This window comes from Pristiophorus japonicus, chromosome 11 (assembly GCF_044704955.1).
Source record: "Pristiophorus japonicus isolate sPriJap1 chromosome 11, sPriJap1.hap1, whole genome shotgun sequence".
NCBI lineage: Eukaryota > Metazoa > Chordata > Chondrichthyes > Pristiophoridae > Pristiophorus > Pristiophorus japonicus.
In genome coordinates this window covers 104,788,153-104,809,885 of record NC_091987.1, presented here as the reverse complement: position 1 = coordinate 104,809,885, position 21,733 = coordinate 104,788,153, and the positions used below count along the sequence as shown (strand labels likewise).

The following is a 21,733-nucleotide window of genomic DNA, read 5'->3' as shown; positions in this document are numbered from 1 at the left end:
AGCCATGAACTCATTGAATGGCGGTGCAGGCTAGAAGGGCCGAATGGCCTACTCCTGCACCTATTTTCTATGTTTCTATGTTTCTATGCAAAAACCGGTTTTAAATGCAGAAACAGACCATCTATTTAAACATTAGAGTTATATTCCTGTAGGAGACAGTCCTCCACAGCCAATAAAAATAAATTGAAAAGGTAAGTAACAGGTTGTGCACATCCCATCAACCTGTTCAAGAGGAGTTTTGGCTAAAATTTGTGCTACGTTTTTTTATTAGAAGGGGGAAAGTATGCAACAGAGGATATTAAATATATATTTTTTTCAAAACTGCCTTCCACCTGTGCAACATGCATTAGGTTGGTCGGGGCCATGGGCACCGTGGAGGCAGGCCACTTCAAGGTACAACGCAAGCTGGTGCAGGAAGGCGACGGCTGTGAAGGGTGACATCATCAAGATCCAGGTCGGTGATTGGAGCGTGTGCAGATACAGCAGGAGCAGCGAGGTCGGAACGAAGGAGCAGCGAGAGACTGTGGAGGGACGTGATCGGTGCCCAGGGGAGGCGCAAGTTCGGGGCCAGGGGCAGCACGGACCACCCCACACTGCGATACGTATGCGCACTAGGTCCGTGCAGCAGAGCTGGTCTCCACTTGTCTTGGGTAATCCTTGTCACTGGACGAAGATCTAGCTCTGTCAAGCCCGTGTGGTGGCTGGTGTGCAACGTCCACCCCACGTTAAAAAAATTCACATATAGGCATCTTCCATCCTTCAGGATGTAGTTCGGGACCTTCATTGAAACGCCCATGGACTCGTCCTTTTTTGGCATGGAAGCAAGTCATCCTCGTTTTGAGGGACCGCCTATGATGATGATGATGACTGATACGGAACCTAAGCAGAGCTGTTAAAACCTCAGTTTCTCAATAAAACAGTACTCTGCACACCATTTAATCACATTATAACCATTATAATGTATCACAATGCCCACACTTGAACAGCAACTCCACAGCCATAAATCTACAAGATTAAAAATCACAAAAATATTGTTCAACAAAATATGAATCCCACTGTGGGTCCACTGAACTAATAAGACATGACCACAACTGTGAAATTGTAAAGATCCAAACTTCTGGGTAGTCATTCCAAGGACTTCCTGGCAGTTGATTACAGCACTTGTGAAATTTATGGAGCTGATCTCCAGCCTGTCTCCTAAACAGAGTCAAATACCCTATGTCTTCATACAATAAAAAGGGGAAAAACATCCAGATTTTAATATTCCTAAAGATGTATGGCAGATTTCTACAGATCAGTTCTTTTAGAAACAGCAGACTGTTGGTTTTCCGCTTGTTGTTGCCTCAGTTTTCACTCCTGAGGAGCGGCAATAACCTCTTCTGGTGTACAACACCCCTGGTTGCGACACCAGCTCGATGGTTTTTTTGTGCGATTTATGTTGCGGTGGTGTGAGCTATTTATTGGGAATGTTGTTGGTGCTTTTTTTCAGGTTTTTTTGTTCTCCCAGCCTCTCAGAGCGCTCCGAGGCCGGCTGTTTAGCTCGGGATTTTCGCATGCTCAACCGGGCTAGCGCCCGAAGAGAAGTGTGCAATGCCACCCTTAGCACTCCGCCCACATTCAGGGCCCAGCTGCCGAATTTTGCTGACTGAGGCACAAACTGTTGCCGGGCGCAAACTTTACTGCCCCACCGCCATTACCACTCCGAAATCTCCAAAGCCGAAAATCCAGCCCTAAAACTGAAATAAGGAATGAATAAAACTTACTTGCTTTCCAATTCCTCTCTCTTGCTTCATCATAAAACTGACGTAATATCAGAAAATCAATCACATCTGGCATGTCATGGTATCTGGAACACAGAACAACTTCAATCTAATTTCTCATGTTTTTTTAACAATCAACAATAAGAGGTTGACAGTATGCCACTGACCATAATTTTAATCGGACTATTTGTACTACAATTTTCTCTTCCTTCTGCGCCTGCATCCTCCGCCCCCAATGCCTGCCACTCTAAACCAGAAGTGGGGCCCCGCATTTGACCACGTTGTCCGAGGCAGCCGCTGAGCCGGCGGAGAGAGGCGCGGCGGGGGGTGGGGTAAAGAGAGACACGGGGGGGGAGAGAGAGAGAGAGAGAGAGAGAGAGAGAGAGAGAGAGAGAGAGAGAGACACACACACTGCAGGGGGGGGGAGGCGGCGGTGATAGGGAACTCGGGGAAGACAGATCACTTTTCTTGAAAAGCTCAGTAGGTCAAAGACATCATTGGAGTGAATGAAATCCAGAAGTCACGACACTGTCACTATTCACTTCATACCCAATAAACCGGTTAACAATCCGTGACCCACACAATGCCCCATCTATGGCTGGCTGGGTGGAGGGATGCACTTACGCTACAGTAATGGACATCGGCTGGGGGAGGCAGCACTTGTGTTGGGGTAAGGAACTTCAGCTGGAACTTGGTGGCTTTTGCTGGGTTGTTTGAGATCTGTCCTCTATGGCTTCAGAAGTCAGAATGGATCAAATTACAATTTGCAAAGTCAGTCAAAACTTGGGCTGGGTGGTTCCATTTACACATTCCAGAGAAACTTCAGGGTGTGGCTTATCCTCTAAGGGGACCAATCAGCAATAGGTCATGTGATAATGGAGAGCCAATCAGAGACACGGCGGCCATTTTATTAGTACATTCGAATTTTATACACTCAGAGACAAGATAGTTGGTGTGGGAAGTGCTCTTTCAGGGTTGAGGGTTCAGGTACACTATTGGAGCAGAGCAAAAAAAGCTTTGCTCTGCATCCAATTTGTGCAACATCTGACATAGGAGTGACTCGATGCAAACACTGGATAAAACAACATTCCATTCCCCAGCAGCAACATTTCATCGCTGTAATAAGCTCACTCTATATTAAAAAAAAATCCACATTTAACATTAGTTGATCTAAAATGCAACGATATATAAAAAAGTTAAATAGGTAGTTAAGTTAAAAATAACAATTCTTTCTTGTGTTACAAACATCACTAATTCCAACAGAAGCACATATAGAGAATCAGTAAAACTTGAAGTAGAAATTACATGTAGTTAACATGTGGGTGAAAAACTACTTCTAGAACATTTGGCCTGGATTTGGCAGTAGCAATAATTGAGACCATCAGCACTCACTGTTATTATTGAGTAAATCGGACAGCAACTTCTGGCTGTTAAATGCAGAAATCAGGAAGTTGCTGTCCGATTTGCCCTGCTCCTCCAGTAGTTTCGCGACATTGGGCATGAAGTTGCAGTACTTACTCATTAGTTACTCCAGAAAAAATTAGGGCTTGTCCATACAAGTGCAAGTGAATTTTTAAATGGCGCGAGAAGTCGGCACGGGCTTGACGGGCCAAATGGCCTTCTTCCATGCTGTAACTATTCTGTGATTCTATGTCTTAATTACTACCAAACTTTACAGCACTGAAAATTTAATTCTACAAGTGCTGAGTCTCTTTATTTTGCTTCCTGTACATGATTTTATATTAAATTAAATATTCTAACTTACATGTCCTGGTTTAGTCTATGCGTGTTGCAGTAAGGATTCTTCAAGTTGATTAGTTGAAGAGACACATTGCTGCTTACCATTAGAACATAAGAAATAGAAGCAGGAGTAGGCCATTTAGCCCCTCGAGTATGCTCCGCCATTCAATATCATGGCTGATCTGATCATTTGCTCAGCTCCAATTCCCTGCCCGTTCCCCATAACCCTTTACTCCCTTATCGCTCAAAAATCTATCTCCACCTTAAATATATTCAATGTTCCTGCCTCCACAGCTCTCTGGGGCAGAGAATTCCACAGATTTACGGCCCTCAGAAGAAATTCCTCCTCATCTCAATTCTAAATGGGCGACCTCTTATTCTGAAACTATGCCCCTTAGTTCTGGATTCCCCCATGAATGGAAACATCCTCTCTATCTATCTTGTCGAGCCCCCTCATTATCTTATATGTCTCAATAAAATCACCTCTCATTCTTCTGAACTCCAACGAGTACAGGCCCAACCTGTTCAACCTTTCTTCATAAGTAAACCCTCTCATCTCAGGAGCCAACCGAGTGAACCTTCTCTGAACTGCTTCCAATGCAAGTATATCCTTCCTTAAATACAGAGACCAAAACTGTATGCAGTACTCTAGGTGTGGTCTCACCAATACCCTGTACAGTTGTAGCAGGACTTCTCTGCTTTTATACTACATCCCCCTTGCAATAAAGGCCAATATTCCATTTGCCTTCCTGATTACTTGCTGTACTAGCTTACTAACTTTTTTTGTTTCATGCACAAGGACCGTGGCCCACGTCCCTCTGTACTGCAGCAATTTGTAATCTTTCTCCATTTAAATAAAAATTTGCTTTTTTATTTTTTCTGTCAAAGTGGATAACCTCACACATTGCCACATTATACTCCATCTGCCAATTTTTTACCCACTCACCTAGCCTGTCTATATTCCTTTGCAGATTTTGTGTGCCCTCCTCACAACTTGCTTTCCCACTCATCTTTGTATCATCAGCAAACTTGGCTACATTACACTCGATCCCTTCATCCAAATCATTAATATAGATTGTAAATAGTTGAGGCCCCAGCACCGATCCCTGTGGCACCCCACTAGTTACTGTTTGCCAACCGGAAAATGACCCATTTATTCCGACTCTTTGTTTTCTGTTTGTTAGCCAATCCTCTATCCATGCTAATATGTTACCCCCAACCCTGTCAACTGTCATCTTGTGCATTAACCTTTTACGTGGCACCTTATCAAATGTCTTTGGGAAATCCAAATACACCACATCCACTGGTTCCCCCTTATCCACCCTGCTCATTACATCCTCAAAGAACTCCAGCAAATTTGTCAAACACGATTTCCCTTTCATAAAACCATGCTGACTCTACTTGACTAAATTATGCTTTTCCAAATGCCTGCTGCTGCTTCCTTAATAATGGACTTCAGCATTTTCCCGACGACAGATGTTAGGCTAACTGGTCTATCGTTTCCTGCTTTCTGTCTGCCTTTTTTAAACAGGGGTGCTACATTTGCGGTTTTCCAATCCGCTGGGACTTCCCCAGAATCCAGGGAATTTTGAAAGATTACAACCAATGCATCCACTATCTCTGCAGCCATTTCTTTTAAGAGCCTAGAATGCAGGTCCAGGGGACTTGCCCCACTTTGGTCACATTATTTTACCGAATACTTCTTTAGTGACAGTGATTGTTTTAAATTCTTCCCTTCCAATAGCCCCTTGATTATCCACTATTGGGATGTGTTTAGTGTTTTCTACAGTGAAGATCATTACAAAATATTTGCTCAAAGCCTCTGCCATTTCCCTGTTCCTCATTAATTCCCCAGTCTCATCCTCTAGGGGACCAACATTTACTTTAGCCACATTCTTCCTCTTTATATACCTGTAGAAACTCTTACTATCTGTTTTTATATTTCTTGCTAGTTTACTTTCATAATCTATCTTCCCTCTCTTATTTTTTGTGTCATTCTTTGATGGTTTTTAAAAAGTTTCCCAATCCTCTGGCCTCCCACTAGTCTTGGCCACTTTCTATGCCATTGTTTTCAATTTGATATCATCCTTTATTTCCTTAGTTAGCCACAGATGGTTATCCCTTCTCTTAAAGTCTTTCCTTCTCATTGGAATATATTTTTGTTGAGAGTTATGAAATATCTCCTTAAATGTCCACCATTGCCCATCAACCATCTTACACTTTCCCATGTGCCTGCTGCACTTGTCCTTCTAAGTGGTAGAGGTCGTGGGTTTGGGAGACTTGTCGAAGAAGCTTTAGCGAGTTGCTGCAGTGCATCTTGTAGATGGTGCACACTGCAGCCATGGTGCGCCGGTTACAGAGGGAATGATTGTTTAAGGTGGTGAATGGGGGTGCCAATCAAGGGGGCTGCTTTGTCCTGGATGGTGTTGAGCTTCTTGAGTGTTGTTGGAGCTGCACACATCCAGGCAAGTGAAGGCAATTCCATTAGATTCCTGACTTGTGCCTTGCAGATGGTGGAAAGGCTTTGGGGAAGTCAGGAGGTAAGACACTCTCCCACAGAATACCCAGCCTCTGACCTGCTCTTGTGGCCACAGTAGTTATGTGGCTGGTTCAGTTAAGTTTCTGGTCAATGGTGATCCCCAGGATGTGGATGGTGGGGGATTCGGCGACAGTAATGCTGTTGAATGTCAAGGGCCGGTGGTTAGACTCCTGCTTGTTGGAGATAGTCATTTGCCTGGCACTTGTGTGGCGCTAATGTTACTTGCATTGGAAATGGATCTCCAATTACCGCAAGTTGACACGAAAAAGCCAAATATATTCCATCTACTGCATTACTTTTATCTAACCTTTCTGTTGATTCGTTAAAGAATTCAAGAAGGTTGGTCAAGCATGACCTTCCCTTTTGAAATCTATGCTGACGACCTTTTAGATTTTCAGTTTCCAGATGTTTTTCTATTACGTCCTTGAGTAAGGATTTCATTATCTTTCCTACCATGGATGTTAAGCTAATTGGTCAATAGTTCCCTGGACTTAAGATGGAATCACATTCGATGTCGGTCCTCCGGCACTATTCCCATTTCGAATGAATTTTCCTTTATATGTATTAGTGGCTCTGCTACTTCTTCTCTAACTTCTTTTAAATGCACGGATGCAATCTATCCAGACAAGTATTTTTTTCCCCTCCAAGTTTGATTCGTTTATCAATTATCTCTGCCCTATGATAGAGGCATTGCTGCATCACCAACCTTACTCATATAAGCAAGATACAAACACCAAATTTTTCTGCACCTGTATCCAGGATGGCCATAGTTGGGGAAGGAGGGAACAGTAAAAGAGGCCATCTTAGGTTATTGCTTGATTTCATATCTGTACATTTTAAAAGAATTAAAACCAATAGTCAAAATAAAAGACAAAATCAGTTATGTGAGCATGATAATTCTGCAAGTTCTTGAAAATAAGTACTCAAAAGTGGATTTATAGTAGAGTTCTAAATTGCAGCAATAAATTTTAAAATCAAATTCATATGTATTGGCCCAGATTTTGCAGTCAGTGGCAAAGGGACAGTGCTTGCCGCTGATCTCGAAAAAAGCTGCCCACAAAGATATGGCGGGCTCTAGAGCATTAATTTCCTCTATTTCAACTTCACTTGAAATCTGGTGCCATCTATAGGGGATCTGTGGCATCCAGCAAGTGATTTCATCAAGCAGGCTGATCAACCAATCCAATTGAAGAATTCTCAGACAGAAAACCAGGAAGTAAAAAGCACAGATTATAATTAATTGTTTAATCATTTTACAGAATGCGAAATAAAAATTGAGATATACACATGAGATTAAAGTAGAAGCTGAAATAAATTTTTAAAAATAAATTTAAAAAATATTAAGGAATTTTTAAACATTATTTTGAGGAATGACACTCCACACTTCTAAAATTAGTTTTTCCGATCCAGAAAGATTGTTCAGCAGCAATTACGACTTAGTATGCTGTTAAAAACTTAGTTACACCTCATTCAACCAGGCTCAATATTTTCAATGTTTTTTACAGTGAGAATAGTGCTTAAAAAGTTGAAGTTTACATCAAATCACTGATTATGTATTGATTGCATCTACAAAGACTGCAACTACGCACCATGTGGAGAAGCAGGGTTATCACTGATAGCAACTTCATGATTTCCGCGTTTAACTACGCATGTGCGGACGCCAGAAGTTGCTGTCAGTTTTACACAGTAATGAAGGCAAGCACTGACAACTTCGTTGTCATTACAACTGCAAATTCCAGGCCATAATTGTGTTAAACTAAAACACTCTTAAGGAAAAACATTAAATACAGAGAACGTACTTCATTGAAAATGCTTTATCCATAATTTTGCCTGTGTCATGGTCTATGAAGGCAAGCTTGAGGCAGCATTGTGTAGGAGGGCCAACTTCATATTTTAGTCCAACAATTTTTAAAAATTCTTGATCCTATTTAAAACAGAAATAAGTTCAAAAATCTCCCAGTTCGACGAGTAAGGTTACAAGTAATTACAAAAAGTAGAAACAGTTATGGATTCAGTACTCAAGCCCCAACCAATACTCGCAGTCCAAAATACCATTTTAGCTGGTTAATCATCTAATCACATTATACAGACACTCCTGCCATCAGTAAAAATATAACTTGAAATGCAACTTTTCAGATTTAGCAACTTGCTCATGAAATAACTACAGAAAAGGAGCAGAGCATATGTCAATTACAAATGATGACTTCCTCCAATTGCCTAATTGGTAAACACACCATTCAATCAAAGAGCAGAAGGGCTCAGATCGGATTCCCATTCTCTGCTGAGTTTGTAATTTCAGCATTGGTTAGGTGGTGGGGGGGGGGGGAGGAAGTGAGCGGGCAGTGTCAGAGGAAAAAAGGGCTCCCACTACTTATCACTATCCAGCAACCTGTGATGGAAATTATACACAGATATTAGGCGATAACAACATCAGGCACCGTCAGCCTATTGACATTTGTCTAGGCTCACACCACAATGGCCATCATCTATGGAAGTGTGTCCCAAGCACAAGTCAGCACCTTCAATTGTGAAATTTAAAACAAAAACATAAATGGTGTGCCACAAGTTTAAAAAAAGAAAAAGTACACGATTGCTCTCTATAAAATATTAGTACTGACTTGGCTACAGTAATGGAACATCTGCATTCAGTGATAGGTTAAAAACCTATATATTTATTAATACATTTTAACATCTAAATATTGCACAGCTATAAGAACATAAGAACATAACATAAGAATTAGGAACAGGAGTAGGCCATCTAGCCCCTCAAGCCTGCTCCATCATTCAACAAGATCATGGCTGATCTGGCCGTGGACTCAGCTCCACTTACCCGCCCGCTCCCCGTAACCCTTAATTCCCTTATTGGTTAAAAATCTATCTATCTGTGATTTGAATACATTCAATGAGCTAGCCTCAACTGCTTCCTTGGGCAGAGAATTCCAGATTCACAACCCTCTGGGAGAAGAAATCCCTTCTCAACTCGGTTTTAAATTGGCTCCCCCGTATTTTGAGGCTGTGCCCCCTAGTTCTAGTCTCCCCGACCAGTGGAAACAATCTCTCTGCTCTATCTTGTCTATCCGTTTCATTATTTTAAATGTTTCGATAAGATCACCCCTCATCCTTCTGAACTCCAACGAGTAAAGACCCAGTCTACTCAATCTATCATAAGGTAACCCCCTCATCTCTAGAATCAGCCGAGTGAATCGTCTCTGTACCCCTTCCAAAGCTAGTATATCCTTCCTTAAGTAAGGTGACCAAAACTGCACGCAGTACTCCAGGTGCGGCCTCACCAATACCCTATACAGTTGCAGCAGGACCTCCCTGCTTCTGTACTCCATCCCTCTCGCAATGAAGGCCAACATTCCATTTGCCTTCCTGCTTACCTACTGCACCTACAAACTAACTTTTTGGGATTCATGCACAAGGACCCCCAGGTCCCTCTGCACCGCAGCATGTTGTAATTTCTCCCCATTCAAATAATATTCCCTTTTATTGTTTTTTTTTCCCAAGGTGGATGACCTCACATTTTCCGACATTGTATTCCATCTGCCAAACCTTAGCCCATTCGCTTAACCTATCTAAATCTCTTTGCAGCCTCTGTGTCCTCTACATAACCCGCTTTCCCACTAATCTTTGTGTCATCTGCAAATTTTGTTACACTACACTCTGTCCCCTCTTCCAGGTCATCTATGTATATTGTAAACAGTTGTGGTCCCAGCACCGATCCCTGTGGCACACCACTAACCACTGATTTCCAACCCGAAAAGGACCCATTTATCCTGACTCTCTGCTTTCTGTTAGCATGGATAGAGAATTGGTTGGCTAATACATTTCCTCTGACTCCGCGTACCTTTATCTTCTGCAGTAACCTTTTGTGTGGCACCTTATCGAATGCCTTTTGGAAATCTAAATACACCACATCCATCGGTACACCTCTATCCACCATGCTCGTTATATCCTCAGCTATGTATATAGTACCACTGTAATCCACAATTCAACTACTTAAACTAATTAGGCCACTCATATATTCCTTAAGAATTATTGAAGTCAAATGTTAGTTCAATAAATTATTTGTTCAGTCTTACCCTAAGTTCCACCTTATGCCATGGCTGCTTGCGTGAGCTAATGGTGTAGATTTTAGCCTTTTTGACAGCTTCAACATAGGCTTCATGACCTTGCCGAAAATAGACAACCTGTTGAAACAAATTCCTCCCAGCTCAAAAATATTGGAATGCTTGGCATATGATAAGCATTATTAGTTAAGGTCCAAAGTGAATAATATTCACATGTTCTTTAATAAGAATAAGTACATTCAAAATTTTCCTGAGAATGAAAAATGAACATTCATCATTGATTATAATCTATTAATTCAATGAAACACTTTTACGGTGTTACCATCATGATGGCTATTAATACTTTAATTCTAAAGGGTTAGGACATATGCCACACACATTTTTGAAAACATACTAATCTGGTTAAAAAAAAAGTATGTATGATTAATTGTAGGAATATAAAAATAAATAGTAAAGTTCTACAGACTCATAAATAACAAGAAAAGTCAGGAGAGATAGGGCCACTAAAGGATACACACAATGAATTCACAGGTAATGAGAGCAAAATGGCAGAAATATTAAATAACTTTCCCTTGGTATTTACCAGGTAGCCATGACATTAGAAGAGATCAAAAAAGATAGACATTTAAGATAGAAAAGTGGGGGGAGGAAGATAATTGATAAACTAATCAAACATGGAGAGTATAAAACACCTGGTCTGGACAGATTACATCCATGCATTTTAGAAGAAGTTAGGGAAAAGATAGCAGAGACACTATCACATATATATAAAAATTCATTAGAACTGGGAACAGTGCCACAGGATTGACGAACGGCTAATGCAATAGAACGAGTCCAGGGATAATGTGGGAAAATGTGAGATTATCCACTTTGGCACAAAAAATAGAAAAGCAAATTATAATTTAAATGGAGAAAAATTGCAAAGTGCTGCAGTACAGAGGGACCTGGGGGTCCTTGTGCATGAAACACAAAAAGTTAATATGCAGATACAGTAAGTAATCAGGAAGGCAAATGGAATGTTGGCCTTCATTACAAGGGGGATAGAGTATAAAAGCAGAGAAGTCCTACTACAACTGTACAGGACATTGGTGAGGTCACACCTGGAATACTGCGTATAATTTTGGTTTACGTAGTTAAGAAAGAATATACTTGCTTTGGAGGCAGTTCAGAGAAGGTCCACTAGGTTGATTCTGGAGATGAGGGGGTTGACTTATGAGGAAAGGTTGAGTAGGTTGGGCCTCTACTCATCGGAATTCAGAAGAATGAGAGGTGATCTTATCAAACTGTATAAGATAATGAGGGGGCTTGACAAGATGGATGCAGAAAGGATATTCCCACTCATAGGGGAAACTGAAACTACAGGACATACTTTCAGAATAAGGAGCCGCCCATTTAAAACTGAGATGAGGAGGAATTTCTTCTCAGAGGGTTGTAAATCTATGGAATTCTCTGCCCTAGAGAGCTGTGGAAGCTGGGTCATTGAATATATTTAAGGTGGAGATAGACAGATTTTTGAGTGATTAAAGAGTGGAGGGTTATGCGGAACGGGCGGGGAGGTGGAGCTGAGTCCATGATCAGATCAGCCATAATCTTATTGAATGGCAGAGCAGGCTCGAGGGGCCAAATGGCCTGCTCCTGCTTCTATTTCTTGTGTTATTTTCTTATGTTCTTACATAGGGAAATATAGATCAATTAGCTTAACGTTGGTGGCAGGACAAATAATGGAATCTTTACTCAAAGACATAATAGAAAATCATCTAGAAACTGAAAAATTAATAGAGTAATCAGCATGATTTCAAAGGGGAAGGTCATGCTTGACCAACCTTATTGAATTCTCTGAAGTAACAGAAAGAGTAGACAAGGGTAATGCAGTAGACGAAATACATTTGGATTTCCAAAAAGGTACCGCATAATTGGCCCATGACTACGGTCAGAATATGTGGAATCGGGACAAGTACCAAACTGGATAGCAAAACAGAAAACAAAGAGTAGGGGTTAAAGGTAGTTACTCAGATTGGCAAATGATGGGAAGTGGTGTTCCACAAAATCGGTGCTGGGACCAGTGTAGTTCGCCATTTACATAAACGATTTGGACTCTGGAATCTGAACTACAATTTCAAAATTTGTGGACGACACCAAATTGGGTGGTGTCGTTCATCGAGAAGGACTGCGACAAAATACAGTAGTTGAAGCAACTAGCATAGAGATGGGGGAGGGGGACCTGTTCAGGCCAGACGGGTTGCACCTCAACAGAGCCGGGACCAATATCCTCACGGAATGGTTTGCTAGTGCTGTTGGGAAAAGTTTAAACTAATTTGGGTGGGGATGGGTACCAGGATGTAGCATTAGAAAGGAGAAACAAGGTACACAAAGGATTGGGAGAGACAGATTGGTGGGGTGAGACTAAGAGAGAATACAAGAAGGTCTAAGATAGGTTTACCATGCATGTGTGTAAACACACAAAGCGTGGTAAATAAGGTTGGTGAGCTGCAGGCGCAAAAGCCACATGGGAACATGATGTCGTGGTGATAGCGGAGACCTGGGTCATAAAAGGGCAGGATTGGGTACTAAATATTCCAGGATTATAAGGTGTTCAGAAAAAATAGGGAAGGCAAGAAAGTTGGTGGGTGGCAGTATTGATATCGGAGAATATTCCAGTGCTGGAGAGAGAGGATGTCCTGGAGAGGTCAAGGACAGAATCTATGGTTAGAGTTAAGAAACAAGAGGTGCCATTACACTACAGGTTGAACCACTCTTACCCAGACTCCCTTATCCAGCGCCACCCCTCGTTTGGAACCATTCCTGGGTGCCGGGTGGCGCATGTGCAGAACGCGGCCGGTCAAAATCCTCAAAAAATATTAATGTAAAAATAAAAGTGGCCGTTTACACTTACACAGCACATTTCAATCTCATTGTTAAGATTGAAATGTGCTGTGTAAGTGTAAACGGCCACAATAAATTTACCCAACTTCGGAGCAGACACCTTGGGGCCCACCGTCCCCTTCAGGGTCGCTGGGCCCACCACTCGGGCCGCGGATCTCCTCCTCCTCCCCTCCACCCTGACCTCTGGCCGTGTGTGAAAGCAGCAGGAGCTGCTGCATCGTCGAAAGTGGGATTACAAGGGATTTTAACTCCCTCCCTCACTGACCCCCCACATCCTCACCCACACCCAGAGCCCCCAGGCACAGCAACCCGCATTGCAAAATGCCCAATGCAGAGATACACACCCAAAAACTCAACACAGCGAACCTCAAAAGGTGTCGGCGGGCCCCGAAGTAGCTTGAGGCTGGGAGTGTGTTTGTATAGCGTTGCAAACACGTGACCTCCCCTCATCCGCCAAAATCCCTCATCCGGAACAGGTCAGGTCCCAAGGGTTCTGGATAAGGGAGATTCAACCTGTATTAGGTGTGTTCTGTAGGTCACCAACTAGTCGGATGGATATAGAGGAGCAAATTTGCAGGGAAATTACAGAGGTGCAAGAACTATAGAGTAATGATAATAGGGACTTTAATTATCCTAATATAAACTCGGATAATAATAGCGTAAAGGGCAGAGAGGAGGAAGAATTTTTGAAATGTGTGCAGGAGAATAAGGAAGGAGGCATTGCCGATCTGGTCCAGTCAGTGTGTGTCCGGTCACTGGAGCTGCTGACAACTACACTTGCACAGTGGTCCTCTCCCCTGCTTGATCCGTAGAAATGCTTCAAAGGGTTGATCAGATCACATCTGTAGATCAAGTCGGGGGCAGGGGGCGGGGGGTTGGTGCGGTGCGAAGGAGAAAAGTGGGCAAAGAATGTGGCCGACAGAGCTGCACATTTTAAAACTCATGCACAAGTGTTTTCACTTGTACAAGTGTAAAAAATCTGTATTTAAAGTTAAAAAAAAGTACAGTATGCACATACTTGATATAAAATAGCTCGCTTTTCCAAATAAATTTTCATTTTAATTGCGATTCCAAATAAATGACAAGAGCTGGCTCTCAGAAAAACTTGACCAATTCTGGATGAAACAGCTGAACAAATACATTTACCATCCAGGAAAGAAGTCGTTCTGTAAAGATGACCTGGATGTTCAGCATATTAAAGCTTATGGGGCCGAAATTCCCCCAGTAACAGGGCTGTAAGGCATTACCGACTGGGAGCAGGCAGAGGGTGCGACTCATCCGCAATTGCCCCCGAGCCAGGGGCAGCAGAAACGGATTTCCACGTGCACCCAGTCTTTCCGCCCCGCCCGGCACTCCGATGCCTTGTCGGCCACCCCCTTTTCTGTCCCACGGGGGAATTTGCCCCGCAGGAGTGCGGAATTCGCCAGTCAGTGCCATTGACGACTGTGAGGCAGGAAGCTGCCAGTAGCTGGGTGGTGCGGCTGCCCTGAAAGGGAGGACGCACCACCGTGGCTGCCATTTTGTTTTAATTGTCAGCCCCCTCTTGGGTGCTTGGCCACTGGCCTGGCCAAACCCTTGCCTGTTGGCCCAGCAGGGACTCACTAGGCCTCACAGCATCCCTCCCCCTTTAACTGAAGGGGAGGAATGTTGCTCCGTGTCAGCGCGATGCAGCACTTCCATGTCGCACTGATGTCATCACCATCCCGTTCCTGATCAAAACCCACCCCTACATCACATCAAACAACTCCCCAAAGTGCTGGAAGGCGGTGTCACAGTTAAAAAGCCGAATTTCCTGCCTCTTGCCCCACCTCCCGCCGGGTGGCAATAATTCAAACATTTCGAATTATCTGCCCGAAATGTGGCGGAGGGCAATTTTACCCCCTAAATCTGTGTAAAGCTTAGCCCGCCATTAATTAGACAACTGTAATAGTAGTACACACTTTAAAATGTATTTAACAAACTGAAGAAATAGCGAAAAAGCTGCCTGATACTTTATCAAGTGGGAACATAGGAACAGAAGTAGGCTATTCAGCCCATCGAGCCTGTTTCGCCATTCAATTAGATCATGGCTGATCTGCAATCTAACTCCATGTACCCGCCTTTCGCCCATTTCCGTTAATACCTTTGGTTAACAGAAAGCTATCGATCTCCATTTTAAAATGAATTGCCATTTGGGGAAGAGTTCCAAACCTCTACCACGCCTTGTGTGCAGAAATGTTTCCCAATTTCATTCCTGAAAAGTCTGGCTATAATTTTTTGACTATGCTCCCTAGTCCTAGAATCCCCAACCAGCGGAAGTAATTTCTCTCTACCCTATCTGTGCCCCTTAATATCCTGAAAACTTCGATCACCCTTAACCTTCTAAATTCTAGGGAATACAACCCTAATTTGTGTAATCTCCCCTCATGACTTAACCCTTGAACTCCAGGTATCATTCTGGTAAACCTACACTGCACTCCCTCCAAGGCCAATGTATTCTTCCTACGGTGTGGTGCCCAGAACTACTCTCACTACTCCAGCTGTGGTCTAACCAGGGTGATGTATAGCTGCAGCATAACTTTTTGCCCCCTGGTACTCTAATCCTCTAGCTATAAAGGCCAGCATTCCATTAGCCTTTTTGATTATTTTCTGTACCTGACAATGACATTTTAATGATCTATGTACCTGAATCCCCAAGCCTCCTTGGACATCCACTGTTTTTAGCTTTTTAACCATTTAGAAAGTACCCTGTTCTATCCCTTTCAAGTCCAAAGTGGATGACCTCACATTTGCTTACATTGAGAACCATTTGCTACAGTTTTGCCCATTCACTTAATCTATCACTATCCCTTTGTAATTTTATGCCTACAATGGCACCTATCTTTGTGTCATTGGCAAATGTGGATATGTAGCGTTCTATCCCATCATTTAAGTCTTTAATAAATATTAATAGTTGAGGCCTCAACCAAGATTCCTGCGGGACATCACTAGTCACATCCTGTCACTTTGAGTACCTACCCATTATCCCGATTCTGTCTCCTGCCGCTCAGTCAATTTCCTAACCAGGTCAATAATTTGCTCTCCACTCTATGGGCTTCTACCTTAGATAATAACGTCTTTCGGATGAGATGTTAAACAGAGGCCCCGTCTGCTGTCTCAAGTGGACATAAAAGATCCCATGGCACTGTTTCGAAGAGCAGGGGAGTTATCCCCGGTGTCCAAGCCAATATTTATCCCTCAATCAACATAACCAAAAAAAAGATTATCTGGTCATTATCACATTGCTGTTTGTGGGAGCTTGCTGTGCGCAAATTGGCTGCCGTGTTTTCCACATTACAACAGTGACTAAACTCCAAAAGTACTTCATTGGCTGTAAAGCGCTTTGAGACATCTGGTGGTCGTGAAAGGTGCTATATAAATCTAAATCTTTCTTTTATAACAGTCTCTTATGTGGGACTTTATCAAATGCCTTCTGTAAGTCCATATAAATAACATCCATAGACATTCCCCTGTCCACTACTTTTGTAACCTCTTCAAAAAATGTAATCAGGTTTGTCAGGCATGACTTACCTTTCACAAATCCATGCTGGCTCTCTCTGATCAACTGAAAATTCGACGTGTTCAGTCACGTTATCCTTAATTATTTTCCCACAACAGATGTTATGCTAGCTGGTCTATAATTCCCTGGTTTCCCCTCTTGCCATTCTTAAAAAGCAGAGTAACATGGGCAATTTTCCAACCTAAAGGGATGGTTCCTGAAACTATAACTGCCCTAACTATAACTGTGGAAGATTATAGCTAGGGCATCTGCACTGTGCTCACCTACTTCCTTTGAAATCCTGGGATGGAAACCATCTGGGCCTGGGGATTTGTCACTCTTTAGTGCCATTATTTTCTTATTGCTGTTACTTTACCTACGTTAATTTTATTGAGTCCCTGTTCCCAATTCAATATTAGTTTCTTTGGAATTTCTGGCATTCTGCTACTTCTACTGCAAATATTGACGCAAACTAATTATTCAACATGTCTGCCAATTCCCACTGCTATTGACAATATTACCACTTTCAGTTCTTAAGGTGCCAACATTGCTCCTGACCACCCTCTTCTTCTTAATGTAACTATAAAAATTCTTCATATTGATTTTGATATCCCTTGCAAATTTCTTTTCATACTCCCTTTTTGAAGCTCTTGTTAACTGTTTTGTGACTCTTTGCTGTTCTTTGTATCTTTCCCATTTACCAGGATGTGCGCTATTTTTTGCATTTTGTATGCCTTTTCCTTTAGTTTTATGCTGTCGCCTACCTCTTTAGTCGTCCATGGCTGTTTGGCAAGTAGAGCTCTTGCCCCTCAGGAGTATAAACTGGTTCTGTATCATGTTAAATTCATTTTTGAACATCTCCCACTGATCTTGTCGTTTTACCCATTAACAGATTTGCCCAGTTTACTTTGGACAGTCTCTGCCTCTTCCCATTGAAGTCGACCTTGCCTAAATCTAGAATCCTAGTAGCTGTTTTACGTTTCTCCCTTTCAAACGCTACTTTGAACTTGATCATGTTATGATTGGTGTTGGATAAATGTTCTTGCACAGTTAGGCTGTTAACTAAATCTGGCTCATTACTCATTACTAAATGAAATATGGCCTGCCCCCTTGTTGCCTTCCTGTACATATTCCAGGCACAGGTCATCTCCAACAAAAGGCCCAACCTCCTCCCCCGACATTCAATGGCAACACTATTGGCGAGTCCCTCACCATCAACATCCAGTTGGTTGCCATTGACCAGAAGCTTAACTCAACCAATCACATCAACACTGTGCCTATAAAAGCAGGGAAAAGGCAGAGTATTTTGCAACAGGTAGCTCAACTGATGATCCCTCAAAATCTCTCCCACCATTTATAAAGACACAACTGAAGTTCAATGGAATACTTACCACTTACTTGAATGAGCATAGCGCAAAAATTAATGTGGGATTTGAACTCTCTCTCTCTGGAGGCCTGGACTAATAATTCAGAAAATGTGAATTCAAATCCCATTATATTACTTTGAGAATTTTAATTCAGTTAAAAAAAATCTGGAAATACACTGCTGGCATCAGAAAAAGTGACCACGAAGCTGTCGAACTCTCATAAAAACGCAAATTAAATTGCAGTATGCACTCAGCACACAAGACTTTGGATTATAGTCAAGATGGATCTTCTGCTCCGGACAGCAAGATTTAATTATTTTGTGTAAACTAAAAGAATCTCCATAAAATTCCCAAAACCTATTCATAACCTTATTTACAATCTTTGATCATTTCTTGATGAGATCACTAAGTTTATGCATGTCATCAAAAGAATCCCTGCTGTATTGCAACTGCACATCAGCTTTCTTACCTCATCACCCATCTGTGGCACATAAGGTGACCTGCGCGGTACAGTGTCTGTGAGCCACCTCGGTGGATGCCATTCCTCTAAAATTGCACCGTCTCCTGTTGGCAGAGGATTTGGTCTCTGCATTGCAAAGAAGAAAACCAACATTTATAATTGCTGACCATTTGTACACTGAACTATTCTCTCTCCAATTTAAAATGTTTATTTGCTGCAAATTATATTTTCTTAGCAGCGATTATAACAGATCAATATATATTGACATGGCCTTGCCAGTTGGGACCTTGCATAGATTTTAATGGACATAGAATTTAGATCAGCATCAAAATGAATGATCCAATTTAAAGACTCCATCAGTGCCAGCCATCCGCAATCTTGCTCCCTTTAATATACTGCAGGAAGCACTCTTGTTTGTCTCACTCCACCCAAATAGTCTCATTCAGATGAAAGGATGAGACAGTCTGAGCAAATTTCACCAAGAGTAGCATTAATGTAGCTGGCATCATCATAAGTGATCCCTCGAACGAGGATGACTTGTTTTCACGAGTTCACAGATGTTTCAATGAAGGACCCAATGTTCCAGTCCTGAACTCCAATTGAGGGGGTGGAAGATGCTTGTGCGTGGATTTTTTTTAATGTGTGGTGACCGTTGTACATCAGCCACCACACGGGCTTGACAGAGCTAGGCCTTTATCCAGTGGCAAGGGTTAACCAGGACGACTGGAGACCTGCTCTGCTGCATGGACCTAGTGCACACACATATTGCAGTGTGGGCAGGCCCGTGCTGCCCCTGGGCCCTCAGCTCTTCTAGGCCCCGAACCCACATTCACCACACTTCCGTCACAATCTCTGTAGCTGTATTCAGGTAAAGAAAGGTGAACTAGTCTATAGTTGAAAAATGTTCACAATCGCCCAAAGGCACTGACTTATTCTATGGGCATGGATTCCCTTAGGAACCTTAACCAAGTGATTATTGGTCATGCAAAATCGAGCCAAAAGTGGCAGGTGGCTATTTGACTGCAGGAAACATCACAGCCATCACATCAGACCCTGGACTGCATGGCTCAGTACAAAACTAGGAAGTACATTAATTCATTAAACTACCTGGGGAGATGTTTTTTTAAAACCCACTTAAAGGTTACTACTACCTTTCGTGGTCTTCCTTTGGGTTTCTTGAGCTTTTTATTCCACAGTTCTTTAGCTTTATCATCTTGTTCATCTTCTGAGCTGCTCACTATCCGTGGAGCTCGCCGTCTGGTTGGTCTTTTTGGTGGCTGAAGATTAATTCCTGCATTTGCTGTCCAATCTGAATACTCACTCGAAGAATCACTAAACATAAACAACAGCTAATTCAACTCACATCCATGTCCATAGAGGAAGTTATGTACATAAACATTTTTTAAACTTAAAATATAATTTTTAATAGGCTTTGTGTTGTTTTTATGAAAATTTAAATAGGATAGTGATGCAACACAATTTTCCTCTAGCATTTAAAAGGATAATGGACTAGATATCTGGTAGGATGATCTTTGCTCTTTTAATGTGTATCTTCCAAACTTTGCAGGAACAGAACCCAGCTTTATAGGTTCTGGATAAATCATGTACAGAGTAGGCACATAGAAATGTTGTCATAATGTTGCAGATAGATGGTGCTTGTACATCCTATAATGTCTCAGGATCTGCACCATTCTGCACTTTGCTTTGACGGGAAGATAATCACTTAATAACCCCAACCACAAAAAAATGCTTTTGAGAGTCTGAACAATGGTTCGGTGAGGCATCATTTGAAGAATAAAGTTTGTATTACAGTACCAGTAAGTCATCTTTCACATTCCCTACAAACATACTCTTCACAACACGCATCAGTGATCTGATGAAGGCGCTAGCAATACTGTCCTCAAGTTTGCAGATGTGCTGGTGCCAGAACCCTCAAGGAGAAATAAAGATTACAATTGGATCTAGATGAGATCTGGGAATAGGCCCGCATCTGGCAAATGACATTTAATATTCACAAATGTAATGTAGGTAGGGCTAATGCCAAGCATGTATAAACCATGCTGTGCTCAAAAGTCAAATCTGTTGAAAGGAAGAGAGACCTGGGTGTTATAGTTTCTAAAGGTCCATGATCAGTGCAAAGAGCAGATGGGTATTGGATGTATAGCTAGCGCAATGCATTATAAAACTAAGAGCACCATAGTGTCCTTGTACAATAACTTAATTAGGCCTCATAAGAACATAAGAAATAGGAGCAGGAGTAGGTCATACAGCCCCTTGAGCCTGCTCCACCACTTAATGCGATTATGGCTGATCCGATCATAGACTCAGGTCCACTTCCCTGCCCGCTCCCCATAACCCCTTATTCCCTTATCAGTTAAGAAACTGTTAATCTCAGTCTTAAATTTATTCAATGACCCAGCTTCCACGGCTCTCTGAGGCAGCGAATTACACAGATTTACAACCCTTAGATAAGAAATTCCTCCTCATCTCAAATTTTGAATGGGCGGCCCCTTATTCTAAGGTTATGCCCCTTAGTTCTCGGCTTCCTTATCAATGGAAATATTCTCTCTGCTTTCTCCCGGTCACAGCCCCAGGATAATGACAGCCATCTTTCTGTAGGAAGGTAGGTTCATCTAGGGCTAGAAATTAGTCTTTTGGTGATTGCGGTATTTTTTTCGGCATTTTTCACCAAAAATACCGTTAAAAATACCACTTTTTAAAAAGAAAACCATAAAATTGGCAAAAAATGCACCCTGACGGTAAAAATCGGCGTTGCACAAGGATACCGCGATCCTCACCAACTTTAGTTCAAGGCCAATTACCGCTAAAAAGACAAGCCCTGGGAGGGGGGAAAACACAAAATAAATTGCAAAAAGAAAATTAAAAAACACAAAATATTCACGACACTTATCTAACGAATCGCTGAAAAAGAATTCTAAAATAAAATCTTGCCTTTTTTGCAGGTCTTCATACTTACCGGTGTTTCTGGGGCTGCAACACAGGCTTTTCTTGGGCATTTTTTTTTCACCCAGAATACAGGTGCACCGAACGGCCAATTTAAAACGATATCGCTTTTTTTCCACTTTGCACGACGGTCCGCTTTTCAGCAGTATTTCAAAACCGCCAGCACACAACTTTGGCCAATTTAGATGTACACCTTTTTCCATCAAAAAAGGCAAAATATCGGCAAAAAAACGGGCGCAAGACTGGTCAATTTCTAGCCCTTAGAATTTTGTGTTAAGGTTCGGTCCCTCATATGGTGGTTGATATAGAGGTCCTAGAAGCAGTTCAGAGATATCACCCCTCCCCATTTCCCTAACCTCCTCCAGCCCTACAATCCTCCTAGAGCTCTGCACTCCTCCAATTCTGGCCTCTTGTGCATCCCTTCAGCTGC

At 42.2% G+C, this 21,733-nt stretch overlaps 1 protein-coding gene across 1 annotated transcript in view; it reads right to left on the bottom strand.

Annotated features, from left to right (window-relative positions):
• The window catches only part of LOC139276211 (bromodomain and WD repeat-containing protein 1-like), a 145,838-nt gene that overhangs the window by 43,163 nt on the left and 80,942 nt on the right, over window positions 1-21,733 (bottom strand). Inside the window, exons 23-27 of the mRNA XM_070893847.1 lie at window positions 19,491-19,671; window positions 18,349-18,465; window positions 10,125-10,232; window positions 7,839-7,963; window positions 1,764-1,846 (exon numbers count right to left, since the gene is read on the bottom strand). Coding sequence (XP_070749948.1) covers window positions 1,764-1,846; window positions 7,839-7,963; window positions 10,125-10,232; window positions 18,349-18,465; window positions 19,491-19,671 — 614 coding nt within the window. The remainder of the gene's footprint in view (window positions 1-1,763; window positions 1,847-7,838; window positions 7,964-10,124; window positions 10,233-18,348; window positions 18,466-19,490; window positions 19,672-21,733) is intronic.